We start from the raw sequence: 17,566 nt of genomic DNA, 5'->3' as shown, positions 1-17,566 counted from the left end.
AATTTGTGGAAAATGTCGTGTTCACTGCACAGAATGTGTTCAGTTATTTTCACTTGGAAAACAAAACGTAATTTATCCAGGGGTGCCCAAACTTTTGCACACGACTGTATCTAGTGAGGTGATTCTCAGCAGGGTGAGGGTTAGGTTTAGGTTTTGGGTGGAGGTCAGAGTTTAGTTTTAATTTAAATTAAGTTACAGTCCAAATAAAGCGTTACTGATAATTCCATGAGGAGCAGATCAATAAAAATGATCCAGAATCACTTGGAGTAAAATTTCATTCACTTACATTAAAAGTTAATTTGATTGTTAATTATTTGGAAAAAAAATTGTAAGGATAGACTTCCTGTTCAGAACTGAACCTCCTCTCTGTATTAAAATACACAGCTGCTCTTTACTCTGTGTGTCATGAATGCACCAATAGAAACGCCCCAAATTTACCTGGAATAAAGTCTTGTGACATTATGAGTTCAGAGTATGTAGATTTGAATAACACTGTAATTCTATTCAGTAATAACTCATACAGTGTAGACTGAATACCGGACGCTCCACACCAGAGGAAAATATAAGATATTTCATTCAACATATCTTTTCAAGAACAGTGAGAAGTAATAAGATGATAAATAATGCACTGTAATCTGTTTAGATCGAGGGTGTTTTTGTGAGCCGAGGGCCAAAAAGACAAAACAATATTTAAATAACGAAGGTAGGAAGGTTTTAAACTGACTTGTTAAAAGTGTATTTTATAGTCTTGAACTATATTTTATTAAAAAATAAAAAACAAAATTTATGAGACAAATGTAAATGTAGTCACTAGTATTAAACATATTTGTGCCTTCCTGGGGTAAAAGGGGGGTTCAGATTAGAACATCATGCTGGATTTTAATTTTATTACAACATCAAAAGTGCAGTTATAATAAAATTAATACCCAGAATGAAATTATAAAAAGATATTTTTTTTTTCATAAAAATATAAGATACTGAATTCAATTACTGTGATGGACTGGCGACCTGTCCAGGGTGTATCCTGCCTTCTGCCCAATGACAGCTGGGATAGGCTCCAGCACCCCACCATGACCCAGAAGGATAAGCGGTTTAGATGATGGATGTATGTATGTATGAATTCAATTATGATAAAAATTGATAGAAAAAAGAAATTATAATAAAGTTATAATTCTGGACATTATTTTATTATTAATTCATTCTTGATATTAATTTTATCATAATTGAATTTTGGATATTATTTTATTATAATTGAATTTTTGATTTTGACCTTATTTGTAATTTCATTTTTGATAGTAAATTTATTATAATGTAATTCTGGATATTAATTTTATTATCATTTCATTTTGGATTTTAATTTTATTATAATTGTAATTTGGGTTTTATTAATTTATTTTTTGTAATTATTGATTAATATTAATTCTATTAGAACTTCATTCTGGATGTTTTTTTAATTATTTTAGTCTCTCACAGCTCTGCTCATCATTCTGGACACTTTCTGGACTTTTTTTTCAGACTCATACAAAATAATAAATCTTTGGTTGTAAAATAGCAGCGTCTTAATAGAACAGTTATATAATTAATTATAATTTTTGTATAATCATCTGCAACACATGCACTTTTCATTATTTTTCTTTGTTTCATTACTGCAGATTTTTTTGTTTTTAATTCTGAAATAATGAAGTAAAAATGTAAAAGTTAGTGCACCCCTGGGTCGAATTCCATGTCTTTGTTGATTTTCTGAGTGTAAATAAGTGACACATCATCTACAGAGACACACCACTGCACACTTTAATACACAGATACTGTTTATTTACTGGGTTTAACACACTGGATGGGGGGGGGGGGATCATAAAATGTGGCAAATTTTTTTATTGTTTAATTTTTTTTTTCCAATGTGTAAAATTCAGCAAATAAATAGAAAGTGTGCACTGAAATGTATATGATTGTATACGACGTCTGTTGGCTTATTGATCAGACTAGTAACTGTGAGGAGCTCTTCTAACCTCAGCACTGAGGCCCACAACTGCTTTATATTCTTTAATTAAGTAATAATAATCATAATAATAACATTGAAAATGCAGCTCAAAGTGTTTCACAGTACAAAGTAAAAACAAAAGAATCAAAAATACAAACAAAAATAATAAACAAATATCAGAAAATGGATATATTAATAATTACAGTTAAAAAGCACAGGATAAAAGTATAAAAAATAAAAAAATAAAAATGCAACTAACAAAAAAAAAGTAATACTAATATTCCAGTAAAAAGGGCACAAAAAAACTAGTTAAACAATAAATTACAGAAATATGTTTTAAAAACAGATACTTTACAGATAAATAAGCTGTTTATTTCAGCTCAGTTTGAGCTGTGAGGCTGAACACAGGCAACCTTCCTCTCCTGCAGCTTTATTATTAATTTTTATTGATTATATTGTTATTAATTATTAATTATTTTGTTACTGTAAGTGTGTCCTGGTGTAAAATACAGCTCTCTCCATGCTGAACTGTTGCAGGGGTCACAGAGGTCATGCGGCCAAAGTTACGTCCATCCATGTCAAACTGAGCTGTAATCGTTTCCAGTGAAGCAGCTCTGATTGATGAACGCTGTGGATTCTTCCTCCTCAGCAGAGACTCAGACCTTAAACTCCCAACCCGGGAATTCCAGTTATGATCCCGGCCTTCGTTTAAAACCAGGGTCCTAATTAACGCTCTGAGGCCTGAAGACAAAACATCCTGTAGGGAAATATTTCAGACTTTAAAATCGTAGAATTTTCTTGTTGAACTATTTATTTGCTAAATAGTCTGATTTGACGGCGGTGGTTTGGATGGAGGCAGCAGGGTCTTTAAAATGAGACCCTCCAAGGTTCCCCGTGATGGTCTAGACTCTTATTGTGTAATTAAATAATTGCATTTAAATGATTATTTAATGCAAATCCAATTAAAGAAACTTTCAAAAGCTATTAACTCTTTAAACTGTCAGCAGACTCTCACAACTACATACCTGAAACAGGAGAGCACTCTGAGCCAGAAGGGTTCTGTAAGGGTTCTATTATAGTAACAAAAAAGGTTCTTTGGCATCTAAGAAAATTGGAACCATATACACTCCTAAAAAGATGGTTCTTCAAGGGTTCTTTAGTAAAGATAATGGTTCTATACAGAAAGTTCATGCTTAAATGGTTCTTTGCATGGTGAAAAGGTTCTTCAGATTGATGGAGAATGTGTTGTATATGGTTCTGTGTAGCACCAAAACAGGTTCTTCTATTGTTACAAGTTTGACATCGTAACAATGGTGCTATATAGAACCATACAACACATTCTCCATCGATCTGAAGAACACTTTCACCATGCAGAGAACCATTTAAGGCTGAACATTGAATGTTCTATACAGAACCATTGTCTTTACTGAAGAGCCCTTGAAGAACCGTCTTTTTTAAGAGTGCACTAAAGTAACATTTGACAGAGCAAAGAAAAATGTAAACGTTCAAACTTTCTCATGGTTCTGTAAAGAACCTCTGAAGAGCCTTTTAAGGGTGTAGTTGCAGTGTACTCTAATAAAATAAAGGTTCCTAAATGGTTCTTGGTGTGGACATATGGTTCTAGGAAAATCCTTTAATTGTAGACCTTATGTGGAGGTTCTTTAAACTTTAGAAAGGTTCTTCACACTCGCTGACAAATGTGATTCATTTGAAAGCTTCTGTACGGAACCAAAGGTGGTTCTTCTGCACTCCTGAAAAGGGTTCTTCAAGGGTTCTTTAGTAAAGACAATGGTTATAGAACCATGACAATATGGTTAAATGGTTAACCGGTCCCTCTTTGTGGCGGAGAACTTGTTGTATGAAGTTCTTTAAAGAATGCTTCTATATGGTTCTATAAAATGTTCCCCTGTAGTCAAAGAATCTTTTCTGTAAATTGTTTTAAAATGAATAAGTGAATAATGCAGTACGGCTCATGGTCTCATGAGAAACCTGGGTACAGGTGTTTTGGAGGCCTGGCTTACAACCAAATTCTGACCATAATGCAAAAAATGACTGAAGATAGACCTGTAAAATAACTTTAAAGGGCCCGTATCATGGAAAACTGGACTTCCTCAGTTTTTTTACACCAGAATAGTCTGATGTAGAATGTAAACACTGTTAGTGCCCATATGTTCCATTCAGTCCCGTCCACACAGCCCAAACAGGGAAACCAGACTGCCAGCTCATGTTGAGTTCATTGTTTCAGTGATGTCACAAAAAAAATTATTAGAGTATTTGCATATCCACCTAGTCAGTCTACGGCAGTTTAGCCCCACCCACACTCACTGAAATTTTCCAGCCAATCAGAACAGAGGTCATTTGCATATTTACATCACAGTAACACAAACAACAGGATAAATAGGATATGGACTCTATAAATGTGTCATCTGCTTTTTTCTGATGCTGAAAAATTAATTACTTGTACTTGATGGCTGTTTTGACTGGAAATTAAATACATGAAGGTTTGTGGTGTGTGTGTGTGTGTGTGTGTGTGTGTGTGTGTGTGTGTGTGTGTGTGTGTGTGTGTTTTCAGTGCTTAACAAGCTCCAAATTGAAAAAGAACATCATTTTCATTGTGCTGGCAGACAAAGCAGGAGGCCCCTGTTTTTGCAGGAGGTCCGCCCGCTGCGTGTGTGTGTGTGTGTGTGTGTGTATGTGTATGTATGTGTGAGTCCTCCCCCCACTGCTTTGTTCTGGTTGCTATGTTGGTATTGTAAGTTTTTGAGGGAAAGGACTTCGGGTCAATAGGCGGTCGAATGTTGCCCCCCACCCCAACCCCATAAAGTCTTCTCTCAGTGTGCGGGGTCAATTAGAGAGACTGTAAAACTCGTGGGGGGGCATGTGGGGTCTATGTTTGTTGCTAGGTGACGGATAGATAAGCGAGGCTTCAGTATTTTTTTCAGATACCTGTCTTTCATGCTCAGGCACACTGTAACATGTTTTATTATAAATCAGATTAGCTTTTCACCTCCCCTGATCACTATTCCCTACATTCTAGCACTCGATCACTATTACAGGAATCAGAATTTGTGATTAAAGGTTTTCGTCCTGTAACTCATTGTACTGATGTCACATTGTGAGACTGTAAGAGTCCACTCAGTGTTTGGCTCTCAGATGTATGCATACTTTGAATTAAGCATAGCTCCATACAAAACAGTACACTATACAGTAAATAGGACATATTTTCAGACAAAGTAGTGCACTATATAGTGAACAAGGCATAGTTTCAGACAAAGAAATTCAATATATAGTGCATAGGAAATAGTGTTAGACAAAGTAGTACACTATATAGTGAATAGGGCATGGTTTCAGGCAAAGTAGTGCACTGTATAGTGAACAAGGCACAGTTTCAGACAAAGTAGTGCAGTATATAGTGAGCAGGGCATAGTTTTGGTCAAAGTAGTGAATAGTGTATAGTGAACAGGGCATGGTTTCAGGAAAGGTAGTGCACTGTATAGTGAACAAGGCATAGTGTAAGACAAAGTAGTGCACTATATAGTGAACAAGGTGTAGTTTCAGGCAAAGTAGTGTAGTATATATTGAACAAGGTATAATTTCAGGCAAAGTAGTGCAGTATATAGTGATCAGGGCATAGTTTGGACAAAGTAGTGAGCTATATAGTGAACAGGGTATAGTTTCAGACAAAGTAGTGCACTATATAATTAACAAGGCACAGTCTCTACAAGGCAATGCCCCCCACAACCACAACATGTGTGTGTTTTCATCATCCTGGGGGGATCTGGTCCTCACAAAGAGATGAATACACACACGTGTCCTTCTGTATGAGTATATAAGTGCTGCAGTGGCTCAGCTAACCTCACCATACTAAACACTAAAAGACAGACAGACATCAGGATGCACTGTAAGTGTGCCTAGACTACTGGACCCCAACTGAGGATGTGCTGTGGGTCATTTTGTCCCTGAAAGCTTTCATAAATAGACAATATAGACAATAAAAGCAATACGCCAAGATTTTTATGTGTATACAGAAACATTCACACTTTCAGAATGACTGTCTGGATACGTTTGTATGCAGTTCTGTATGTGAGCGTGGTCACTCTGAGTGTCATTGGCACTTTAAGATCAGATGAAAGACCTTCGTTTTCTTTGTGATGCTGTTGGCTTTCGTACAAAACTACAGGCGGTCATTTGTTCACCGCTGTGATTTTCTGTCTTTTAAAAGAGCGGAAAGAAATAGAAAGTGTGGTGCAGGTCGACAGTTGATAAGTTAGGTAGATTGACACAGAGAGAGAGAGAGAGAGAGAGAGAGGGGGGTCAGGGGGTCAAATAGATAAGCGGTCTTCTCCATTACCACAAATCCGAGATTACACACATGCCAAAGCACTGCAGCTGGATGTGAAAGACACACACACACACACACACACACACACAGATTTGTTGTTATACAGTGTCAGGATGTGGGGTCATACATAGACCCCATATATGATTTTTCTGCATCATTTGAACACAGACATCCTTTACATTATGTGAAAATTTAATGAATGAACCAGAAAAAAAGCTCCAAAATCATCTGGAATAAAACCTCTTTACATTAACTTACATTAGAAGAAGGCTTTTTTTTGTAAAGGTAGCCTTTTTGGGATACATGTTTTTCTTTGGACAGTGATAATATATATTTAATATGTGTGTATATATCAGTATCTGTGTAAAAAGGTCTCATATGTATTATATGTATGCACTCATATATAACATATATGTAAGTACCTACATGTATGTATTATAAAAATATGTAACTACATATATGATATAATAACGTAAAATATGTATTATAAATATATATGTAGGTACCAATATGTTAAATGCCCTATATGTAAAAAAATGTAAAGTTAATTTTATATATATATATATATATATATATATATATATGCAAGTACCTTTATGTAATAATAATACGCCCCATATTTGCTATAGAAGTACCTGTATGTAACAATAAAATGCCCCACACGTTTTGTATATATATATATATATATATATATATATATATATATATATATATATATATATATATATATAATATGACCCACACTTTACAAAGTCAGCAGTGCTGTCTGGTTTCTGGCAAATGCAAGACATTTTTATCCTCAAAATGCACAAAAACAAACACACACAAACACACTGACTCTGTAACAGGGTCTTTATCTTACCCCCTCGGCCTGAACTGAACTGGACTGAAGTGGACGCTAGCTGTTTTGTGTTGTAGGAGTGTATGAGTGGTTTATGTGGGACAGGTCAGTATTACAGGCCACTCCGCCGCTCACAGACATGATATCTTAATTAGAAAGTTAATCCTCTGACCACAGGACACGCACCGGATTCAAGCTGAACAAACTCCTGCAGGCTGTCGTGTGGAGAGCTGTAGTTCACGCAGGGGTCAGATATGGGTGTCGTGTCGAGCTGAAGGTGAGACTGATACTGTCTGTACAGATAGATGTTCGTATAGTATAGATCAGAACAGCGAGGCCACTGTAAAGAGAACTGTAAATACATCAACATGGCCCCTGTGTTTTGACGTTGCCTGGAAATCCTCCGTTTATTGTTGTTCTGCCCTTATAAACTGTAATGAAATGGATTAGATGACCACTGTAATCATCTTACTGTCTCCATTCCTCTCTCTCATGATATTTTCCACCATCTGCTGTGCACCCACAGCATTAGTCCCAACGTGGAAGTCATTCACATTTGTTAAAGACCTCCTTCATCCAAAAAAGCGCTTGATTTAAATGGTTAAGTTCTCTTGGTTGGCTCATTATTACAAACTTAATTCCAAAAAAGTTGACCCAGTGTGTGGAATGCAAATAAAAAAACAGAAAGCAGAGATTTATTAATCTGCTTTGACCTGCATGTCAACAAAAACAGTACAAAGACAAGATATGTAATATTTTATCTTATCAGCTTTGTTGTTTTTTGTAAATATACACTCATTGTATATGGGACAGAGCAGTTTAAGACTAGGAAGGTTGTGAAATATTCAAAAAACATCTTATACAGGTGAGGCATGTAAAAGGAGCATCCAGTAAAGGCCGAGTCCTTTATGAGTGAGGACAGATACTTTTTGAAAAACTGCTGTCAGTAAACATCGTTTGTTGCTGCATCTACTAATGCAAGTTACGAAACGTCCAGAAACACCGCCGACTTCTCTGGGCTCGAGCAAATCTGAAATGGACTGATGCTAAGTGGAAACGTGTGTTGTGCTCTGACGAGTCAACCTTTCAGATTGTTTGAGGAAATAATGAACATTGTGTTCTCTGGGCTGAAGAAGTAAAGAACCATCCAGATTGTTACCAGCATGAAGTTTAAAAAAAAATCTGCTTTCAAGACTGGATCAGTTGGTGTCTTCAGTCCCCAGACGATTATTAAGCGCTGATAAAAGGAAAGGTGATGTAGCACAGTGGTAAACAAGCTCCCATCCCTACTTTTTTAAATGTGTCGCAGGCATCAAATTTGGAATGAGGATATATTTACAAAAAACAAGCTTAATAAGGTAAAATGTCAAAGGAGGGAGAACATGGTTAATGGAGACGGACTCACTGAAAGATCCTCTCTGAAAACTCTGCAAACTTAGCGCCTACATGGAAGGTGAACAAGGTAACTTGATAACTTGAATTAGAACTTCATTTTACTAAGTCATAGAGCTTTCAAAGAACTGGCAAAGCGTTTCTGTGGTCGTGTATACTGTGCTTAGGTGATCCATGCCATGTGAGCCCACTCTCCCGTGAATCTTCAGCCTCATTGTTCTGTTAATTTTTCAGATATTCAAGGTCAAGCTGTTGTATTGTTTTCTGTTTCTTGTTTAGTCTGTAAATTGTTAGAGATATTGTGTTTTACGGCTTTAACCCTTGTGTGGTGGTGTTGTGTTTGTTACTCAGTGGTCTGCTGGACCCACCACATTATAGTTTATTTAAATCAATACAGCCATAACTATTTATGTAAAACCAGATTTTTACCAGATTTTTAAAATATCAGATGTGTCCAGCGTAGGGTTCTCCTTTAGCAGCTGTAGCCAGTCAGCAGCCTGTCCATTCTGTCCACCCTCACAAACACACACACACAGCAGGCCATGTAGGAGGAGAACAGAGTGAAGCACCTCCACACTTTTACTCCCCGCAGGTTCACCCAACACCACATGTGTAATATAAGTGTGTGGGGGGTGAACAGAGTGAAGACACTGAAAATGGGTTATTTTATATGTTCTTCACAGAAAATGAGCAAAGACCAAGAATCTGAGGCTGAAATAATAATAAATCACATCATTTGTTTTTCTTTGAAAAACATTGGAAATGGGTCCCACAGACCTGAACACCAACAGTTTAACATATTAAGGAGACTGTGAAGTTTTTCTAGTTGCATTTTACAAATAGATGGTCTAACTTAAGTTCTGTGAACGTTTTTAAGAGGTGAGACATGCTTTGTCAAAATATCACCTTTAGTTTGATTGGGCGAGCTAATGGTTACAAACCCCCCCTTTTTTATTTGTTATTTTAATCCAGCTCTTAGGTGAATTCATGAAACCTAAGGCAATAAACCTTCATGAATCATCAGTTCTCCAGTTGACCATCATTCAGCTGGAGTTGCTACATTGGGGTTGTATTATATGTGTTGATGTTTATGGATATTTGTGGCAGATGTTTCACCACAGTGCAGATTTCAGATTTTCCATTAAAAACAGAGACTTTCTCAGTATTTCTGTAACACAAACATACTGCTACATCTCCGTTTCTAAATCACAAAAGAGCCAGCACCCATCACTGTGCCATGCACTCAAATATGCTTCAACAGAACGTCTGATCACCAGATCCCTATTTAAATTTTACTTTTTTAACTCGTCCACTTCGACACACCACTTGGCTGTGCATCACTATTGCATCTCATACACTCTCAGAAATAAAGGTACTAAACTGTCACTGGGTCAGTTCCCCTCTCATCACTGGGGTGGGACCCTCAAGGGTCCATCTCAGTACCTTTAGTCAGGGAACATAACTGAACCATAATCCACTGAAATGATATGTTCTAAGCTGTACTGACTCCACACACCCCGTCTCGCCTCCAGGCTTTTATTTTACTGTTCTGTTTAAAACATTCAGTTATGAAAAGGTACAAATAAGAACTTTTCACCTGGAACAACTTATTTAAGGTTCACAATCAGACCTTAAAACCACTGTTGGAGCTTTGAGGGAACATTTACACTGTTTGTACCTTGATGAACGAAAATCGTACCTGAACAGAACCTTTATTTCTGACAGTGTAAGTGTCCACATGGTGCAGTTTATTTAAACGTAATGTACACATTCTCCGCAGATTAGCCTCAGTGAGCTAATCAGCTAGCCATGCAAACTTTACAAAGCAAAACCTTGTTTAATAAGTTTGAGCATAGCTTACATAACATATGAGTTATTGTTTTGTTTGGATATAAATTTGGAGTAGAGCTGCTGTGTAGCGCCTTTATTTTTGTTCCTAGGCTGCGTTCACATTACCAGGCTGAAGTGGCACAAATCTGATTTTTTGCCCTGATGTGACTCAGATCTGATGTTTTCAGGGCTGTGTGGACACAAATCTGATCTTTTCAAATCCGACCTGAGCCACTTTCATATGTGGTCTTAGATCGGATACGTATCCGATTCGTGGCCGTGTGACCTTAATGTGACGCTCGGATCGGAATTCATGTGTTTTTCTCCACTGTGCTGCGCCACCATTCAGCGTTACCATGGCAGCAGCGCCGAACAGAAGTTAAAGCCTGTAAACGGTGGAAAAGCAGCTCATCTCACCTTTTTCTCCTTCGTCTCGCTCTAATAATGAAGCTGAGAGCTGATCAGAGTTAATGATCTTCTCAGCGAAGCTCGTTCTGCTCGTTAGTTTGTGCTGATGATGCAGTGATTCATTCACGTGACGTTACTGAGTAGGATGAGCTCATGAGGGTCTTTCAGGACGCCGATTCGTCACATTAATGACAGATTTGAATCACTTACCTAAACGAGTGTGAACCATCATGTCAGAGAGATCGGATTTGAGTAATGAGGCTGGTAATGTGACACACACATTTTCTAAGCCACTTATCCTTCTGGGTCTTGGGGGGGAGCTGGAGCCTATTCCAGGAGTCATTGGGCGGAAGGCAGGATACACCCAGTCCCAGTCCATTACAGGGCGGACAGACAGACAGACATATACACTCTCTCACTCTCACATACATACACACACACAGGGGGGCAATGTAGTGTGTCCAATTGGCCTGACTGCATGTTTTTGGACTGTGGGAGGAAACTGGTCGCTGGGTCAGGGAGCAAAACCCAGGCCCTGCTTGCTGTGAGGCGACAGCGCTACCCGCTGCGCCACCCCCAATGAAAATCAGTGAAAGTTAAATAGAAAACCATCTACACACTTAAAAACGCTGTTTTTTGTATTTAATTCAACTCGTGATGAAATACTGGTTAAACTCTCTGTGCTGCAGACAGATTTTCCCGGTTGGTCGACCAGGCTTGAGACTGTTGCCTAATCACAAGTCAGAATGCTGTCAGACATACCGTGCACTTTTTTATGCTTTAAGCGTTCCGCTCTAGAAGACGAGTACACACTAGCTGAGTGTGCTAGAACACTAGTTTGTTTATTGGAGCACAGCTGCTGCCTAGTTGGACAGCATCTTAATCCAACAGCAGTCAAATGTCATGACTTCTAGTAGTTCTCTCTCTCTCTCTCTCTCTCTCTCTCTCTACCCTCCCTCTCTCTCTCTCTCCCTCTCTCATTCTCTCTCTCTCTCTCTCTCTCTACCCTCCCTCCCTCTCTCTCTCTTTCTCTCTCACTCTCCCTCTCTCCCTCTCTCTCTCTCTCTCTCTCTCTCTCTCTCTCTCTCTCTCCCTCTCCTCTCTCCTCTCTCTCTCTCTCTCTCTCTCACTCTCTTTCTACCCTCCCTCTCTCTCTCTCTCTCTCTCTCTCTCTCTCTCTCTCTCTCTCACTCTGCCACCCTCCCGGTAAAGGGGTTGTTTATAGTGGCATTAAAGCTGTGCGCTCCTGCCAGCCGGAGGGCCGTTCCTCCTCGCGCGCACACATACGCTCTCTCTGTCTCTCTCTCTCTCTCTCTCCCTCTCTCTCTCTCTGTCTCTATCTCACTCTCACTCACACACACACTCTTTCACACCACTCTCTCCCTCTCGTGCCCCGATGCTCCGTCTGCCCACGCTCTCCTTCAGCCCACAGCAGGTCGCGCGCGTATGCGAGACTCTGGAGGAGAGTGGGGACGTGGCGCGCCTCGCGCGCTTCCTGTGGGCGCTGCCCCCCGCGGACCCGCAGCGCGAGCCTGAGGCTGTGGTGCGTGCGCGCGCCGTGGCGGCGTTCCACGCGGGAGAGTACGGCGAGCTGTACCGGCTCGCGCAGAGCCGCAGCTTCAGCTCCGCAGAGTCGCGCGCCGCGCTGCAGCGCCTGTGGCTCGAGGCGCGCTATCGCGAGGCCGAGCGCGCGCGCGGCCGGCCACTGGGCGCGGTGGACCGGTACCGCGTGCGCAGGAAGTTTCCGCCGCCGCTCACTGTCTGGGACGGAGAGCGGCGCGCGCACTGTTTCCGGGAGCGCGCCCGGCGCGTGCTGCGGCAGAGTTACCTGCGGGAGCCCTACCCGGACACGCGCGCCAAGAGCGAACTGGCGCGCGCCACCGGACTGACGGCCACGCAGGTGGGGAACTGGTTCAAGAACCGGAGACAGAGGGACAGAGCGGCGGCCAACAGGTGAGTAATAACACATTAATAACACCAATAATGTGATAATAATAATAATAATAATAATAATAATAATAATAATAATAAAAATAACACAATAAATGTAATTGTGATGAGATTAATATCACCATAAATATGATAATTATAGTAATAACAATACAATTGTAGTAATAGTAGCAGTAGTAGTATTAATAATAATAATAATAATAATAATAATAATAATAATAATTTTAGAACAGGAGACAGAGATTAGATAATTAGATGATGCTTAATAATAATAAAGGGATCAAAAGTAATATGAAACATAACGGTAAAAGGGAAAGTTACGATAAATCATAAAAGTAATAATGTATATTTAAGATCTAAAAATAAAAGTATAAATACATATAAATATAAAATAGAACACTTTAATTCATTACGATTAGAGATATGATAATGATATAATATTTAAATCGAATCTGAATCCTGATCAGCAGTGCTCGCTCTCACTGATGTTCACAGTGAAACTGTTTATATGAATGTAGAGCTGAATTCAGTTCCTGCTGTAAATAATCCAGTTTAACATTGGATGAATTAAAGTCTCAGATTACAGTGTTTACAGTGTTTCTGCTTTATTAAATCTCAGTTATGCTGAATTAAAAACTCTCTGCAGGAAAAATAATCTAAATTCTCTTTAAATTCAGGTTCGATTTATTTTCCTTTCTTCCAAAATAATCGTAGCTGATGATGAGCTCAGACCCTGTAACACAGCAGAAGAGCTTCGACACACAAATCATCATCATCATCATCATCATCGTCATCATAATAATAATAATAATAATGATAGTAAAGTCGGTGATCTGGAAAGAATGTATTACATTTTATTTAATATTTTTAGATCGCTCATAATTTTCGAACAGGCTCGAATATGATAACGTACTGGTTATTTTCTTTCTTTATTATTTTTGAATATTTTATTATTTCAGTGTTATTTTTAAACCGTGTCTCTTTAGACATCACATCACTCTTCCTCTTCCTCTTCTTACACACACACATATATATATATATATATATATATATATATATATATATATATATAGATGTGTGTGTGTATGTGTGTGTGTATGTGTGTGTGTGTATGTGTGTGTGTGTGTATGTGTGTGTGTGTGTATGTGTGTGTGTATGTGTGTGTGTGCGTGTGTGTGCGTGTGTGTATACATAGTCGTGTGCAAAGGTTTGTGTACTCCTGATCAAATGACATGTTGATTTTCTGTTGGTGTTTATTTTATGTGAACATTTTTATTTATTTATTTATTTATTTATTTATATATTTATTTATTTAAGGGGTCTTACATATTGAAAAAAAAATAAGAAATTACCTTTTGCACAGGTCACTTTTTATCATTTTCCCCCCAAAATGCGATAAAATGTGCAGTAGTTTGTCTGTAGCCGTAACGTATTTACACTGAAAATCAACAACTACATACATAAAACTTCTAATATCTACATACATTCTTAAAAACGCCTCTTTTAACGGTTCGTTTGTGATGAAAATGTTCTATATAGAACCATGAACACTTAAAGAACGCTTTGCATGCTTAAATGTTTCTATGCACCACTCAGATCAGTGGAGAATGTGCTGTAGATGGTTCTATATAGCACCAAAAATGGTTCTTCTATTGTAACAAGCTTGACATTGAAACGATAGAAGAACCCGTTTTGCTGCTGTATAGAATCCTTTTCCAATAGATCTTATTTAGAACCATATACAGCCCCATCAATCTGAAGAACCCTTTTAAGATGCAAAGAACATCATAAAAGGGGTTCTTTGACTGTTCAACCATTTTCTTTACTAAAGAACCTTTTTTAAGAGTGCAGAACCTTTTTGAAAAGGATTCTATATAACACCAGAAAAGGTTTGCTATTGTTTATAATGTCAAACTCGTAATAATAGAAAACCCCTTTTGGTGTAAACATGCAAATGGTTCTATAGGTTCTATATAGAACTCATGGTTCTAAATAGAACCATTCTCTTTACTAAACAAGCCTTGAAGAACCATCGTTTTTGAGAGTGTGGGAATAAGATGTGCGGTGTAGTGGGCGTTTGGACTGAGGAGGACAGGTCGCTGTACGGTGCGGTTCTCCGTGTGTTCCAGTGTGAAGGTGTGATGATGAAACCATGACAGACGTTTCCACTCGTATCCCGTCCAGCATTAATACAGTATTAATCCTAATCTCAGCTGTGTCAGATTATCCACTCCCAGCAGGAGCCTCAGAGTCTGTTGGGCCAACTGTCAGTTTGGGATTATAATCCCGGTTCCCCTCGTTTTAGAACTTTTACTGTGTTCTCACCGTAAACACTGTAGACACTGTAAACACTGTAGACAGAGCTGCAGTACATCAATGTTAATCAGAGGCCTTCAGTCCAGCTGATTACAGCCACAGCATTGATCTATGTCTGTGTTTGTGTTTATGTGTTTGTGTGTAGAGAAAAAGATGGTTCTTCAAGGGTTCTTTACTAAAGACAATTGTTCTACATAGAACCATTAACACTCAAAGAACCACTTGCATTCAGCTTCTTTTCTGAGTTTGGACTGAGTGAGGGATGATCAAACATCGTTTACTAAATATTCACATTCTCGCAAAGGACACTCTTAAAAATATGGTTCTTCAAGGGTTCTTTAGTAAAGAGATTCTATTTAGAACCATGAGGTCTATATAGAACCATTTCATGCTTAAAAGGTGCTTTGCATGGTGAAATTGTTCTTCAGATTGTTGGAGAATGTGTTGTACATGGTTTTATAGAGCACCAAAAAGGGTTCTGCTATTGTTACAAACGTTGATATTATAACAACAGCAGAACCACTTTTTGGTGCTATTTAGAAAAAAAAGATGATTTTTTCTTAGTTCTTTAGTAAAATGTTTCTATGTAGAACCTTGAACACTCAAAGAACCTTTTGTGTAATTAAAGGGTTCCTTGCATCGTGATTTGGTTCTTCAGATTGAGTTGTGCTATAGATGGTTCTTTATTAAACCTTTTTGAAAATGGTTCCATATAGCAATCAAAATCGTTCTACTGTTATATGTTATAAGGTTTACAATGCAACAATAGCAGAACCCTTTTTGAAGCTATACAGAACCATTTTTAAAAAGGTTTTATATAGAACCTTTTTGAAATTGGTTTTATATAGCACCAAATAGGGTTCTGCTGCTGTTAAGCTTTATGTTGTATCAACAACCCTTTTTGGTGATATATAGAACCATATGCAACACATTCTTCATCAAACTGAAGAACCATTGAAGAATGCAAACGATTCTTTGAGCATTTCTTTTTCTATATAGAACTATTGTCTTTACTAAAGAACCCTTGAAGAACCATCTTTTTTATAAGTGTAGATGTAATGCTAAGACATGAAAATGAGCCAAAGGGGAATTCCAGTATCTTTTCAAAATTCCTCCGTAACTCAGTGTGTGAGGTGTAAACAGAGAGATTCAGAGTGGTTTGGTGTGAAATGGTTCAGATGTCTTTACAGTGGTGGTGATAGGAACCAGGGGTCGCCATGACTACAACATGACTTCACCTCCAGTGAACCTACACGAGTCTTCTGAGCTTATATGGAATGTTGATGATGGTTAAAATTTCCTGTAGTAACTTTCTGTGAGGGAGCTTTTAGAGGTGGACGTCTGGTTCCTATCACCACCACTGTGAACAGCTCTGACTCTGTAAGTTTCTCTAGAATGGAACGTTTCACACCAAACCACTTTGAATGACTCTGTTTAACCATTTAATTATACAGAAATTTTCAAAAATTGATGGAGTTCCCCTTTAATTAGTAGACCCATGAGCTGAAAGGTTCTGAAAGGCCCCATTAAAGTGAGAATAACATTAATATTTGAACTTGTTGCTCTGCTTTACATCTTAGTTAATGAAGCAGTACCGTTTCCACACTGCAGGGTGGGCTCTTTTTCCATAATCTCCTGAAATGTGTTACGCTCGTTCTCCTGCAGGATACAGCAGCAGGTTTTGTCCGCTGGCTCAGTCCAGTCTCTTCTGGTGGACGATGAAGGACCTGTAGACGCTCTGAGTGTTTCGTCCGGCCTGGAAGAGTCAAAGAAAGCCTCCGAGGCCTCCTGCGCTGTCTCCATCACCTCCAGCGACAGCGAGTGTGAGATGTAGAGCGGTTCTGGTCCTGGAGAGCTGCTGTGCTGCACAGGTTTGAGTTTGTACAGGCCCTGAGACTGAGTTTAGAGGGACACTTCAGTGTTTTGCGTCTACATCATATAAATGTTTACCACAAACAATGATTTCAGCACATTTCCCTGAACTTACAAAAAGAGCGGAAAACGGGCTTGAAACTCACTTATAATGGCAGTCAATGGGCAGCTGCTTCATCTTTGTCCTATTTCAGGTTTGGTATAAAGCTAAAGAGCTGAACTTCTCATAAAACAGCTTTCTTTGAGTTTTAGTACCAACGATCAGTATTTCAGTTTCTAAATAAGAAGAATTAAATAAGAAAGGGATGCAAAATAGACTGGACTCAAGTCTCAGACTTTTGCACCCCACTGTATATCAAAATTATTGTCCATTGTTCGACTTCGCAGGGGATTTTAAGAGTGGTTGTACATAAATAAAAAGGCCAAGCGCCAACCCAACCACCAGACCAAACCACCATGAATCCAGATAAGATGGCAAAATATCAACATTTACTTCTTTTGTCAACCAGACCCGAATTGCTATTCAAAGACAACATAGTAAGACAGGAATAAAGAGATAAAGTTGTTTACATTAGCCGTCTACTAGATGTAATATAGTAAGATACACTCTCAGAAATAAAGGTACTAAACTGTCTCT

General features: G+C 38.5%; 1 protein-coding gene across 1 annotated transcript; it reads left to right on the top strand.

Moving 5' to 3' along the window:
• The first annotated feature begins 12,175 nt into the window (after positions 1-12,175).
• six6a (SIX homeobox 6a) lies at positions 12,176-16,962 on the top strand. Its single transcript, XM_036573531.1, has 2 exons — positions 12,176-12,744; positions 16,723-16,962. Exons 1-2 carry the CDS (start codon positions 12,188-12,190, stop codon positions 16,889-16,891), a joined length of 726 nt encoding a protein of 241 aa, XP_036429424.1. The 5' UTR covers positions 12,176-12,187; the 3' UTR covers positions 16,892-16,962.
• Positions 16,963-17,566: the final 604 nt, after the last annotated feature.

Source organism: Colossoma macropomum, unplaced genomic scaffold, assembly GCF_904425465.1.
Source record: "Colossoma macropomum unplaced genomic scaffold, Colossoma_macropomum, whole genome shotgun sequence".
Classification (NCBI taxonomy): Eukaryota; Metazoa; Chordata; class Actinopteri; order Characiformes; family Serrasalmidae; genus Colossoma; species Colossoma macropomum.
This window is presented reverse-complemented; position numbering and strand designations above follow the sequence as displayed.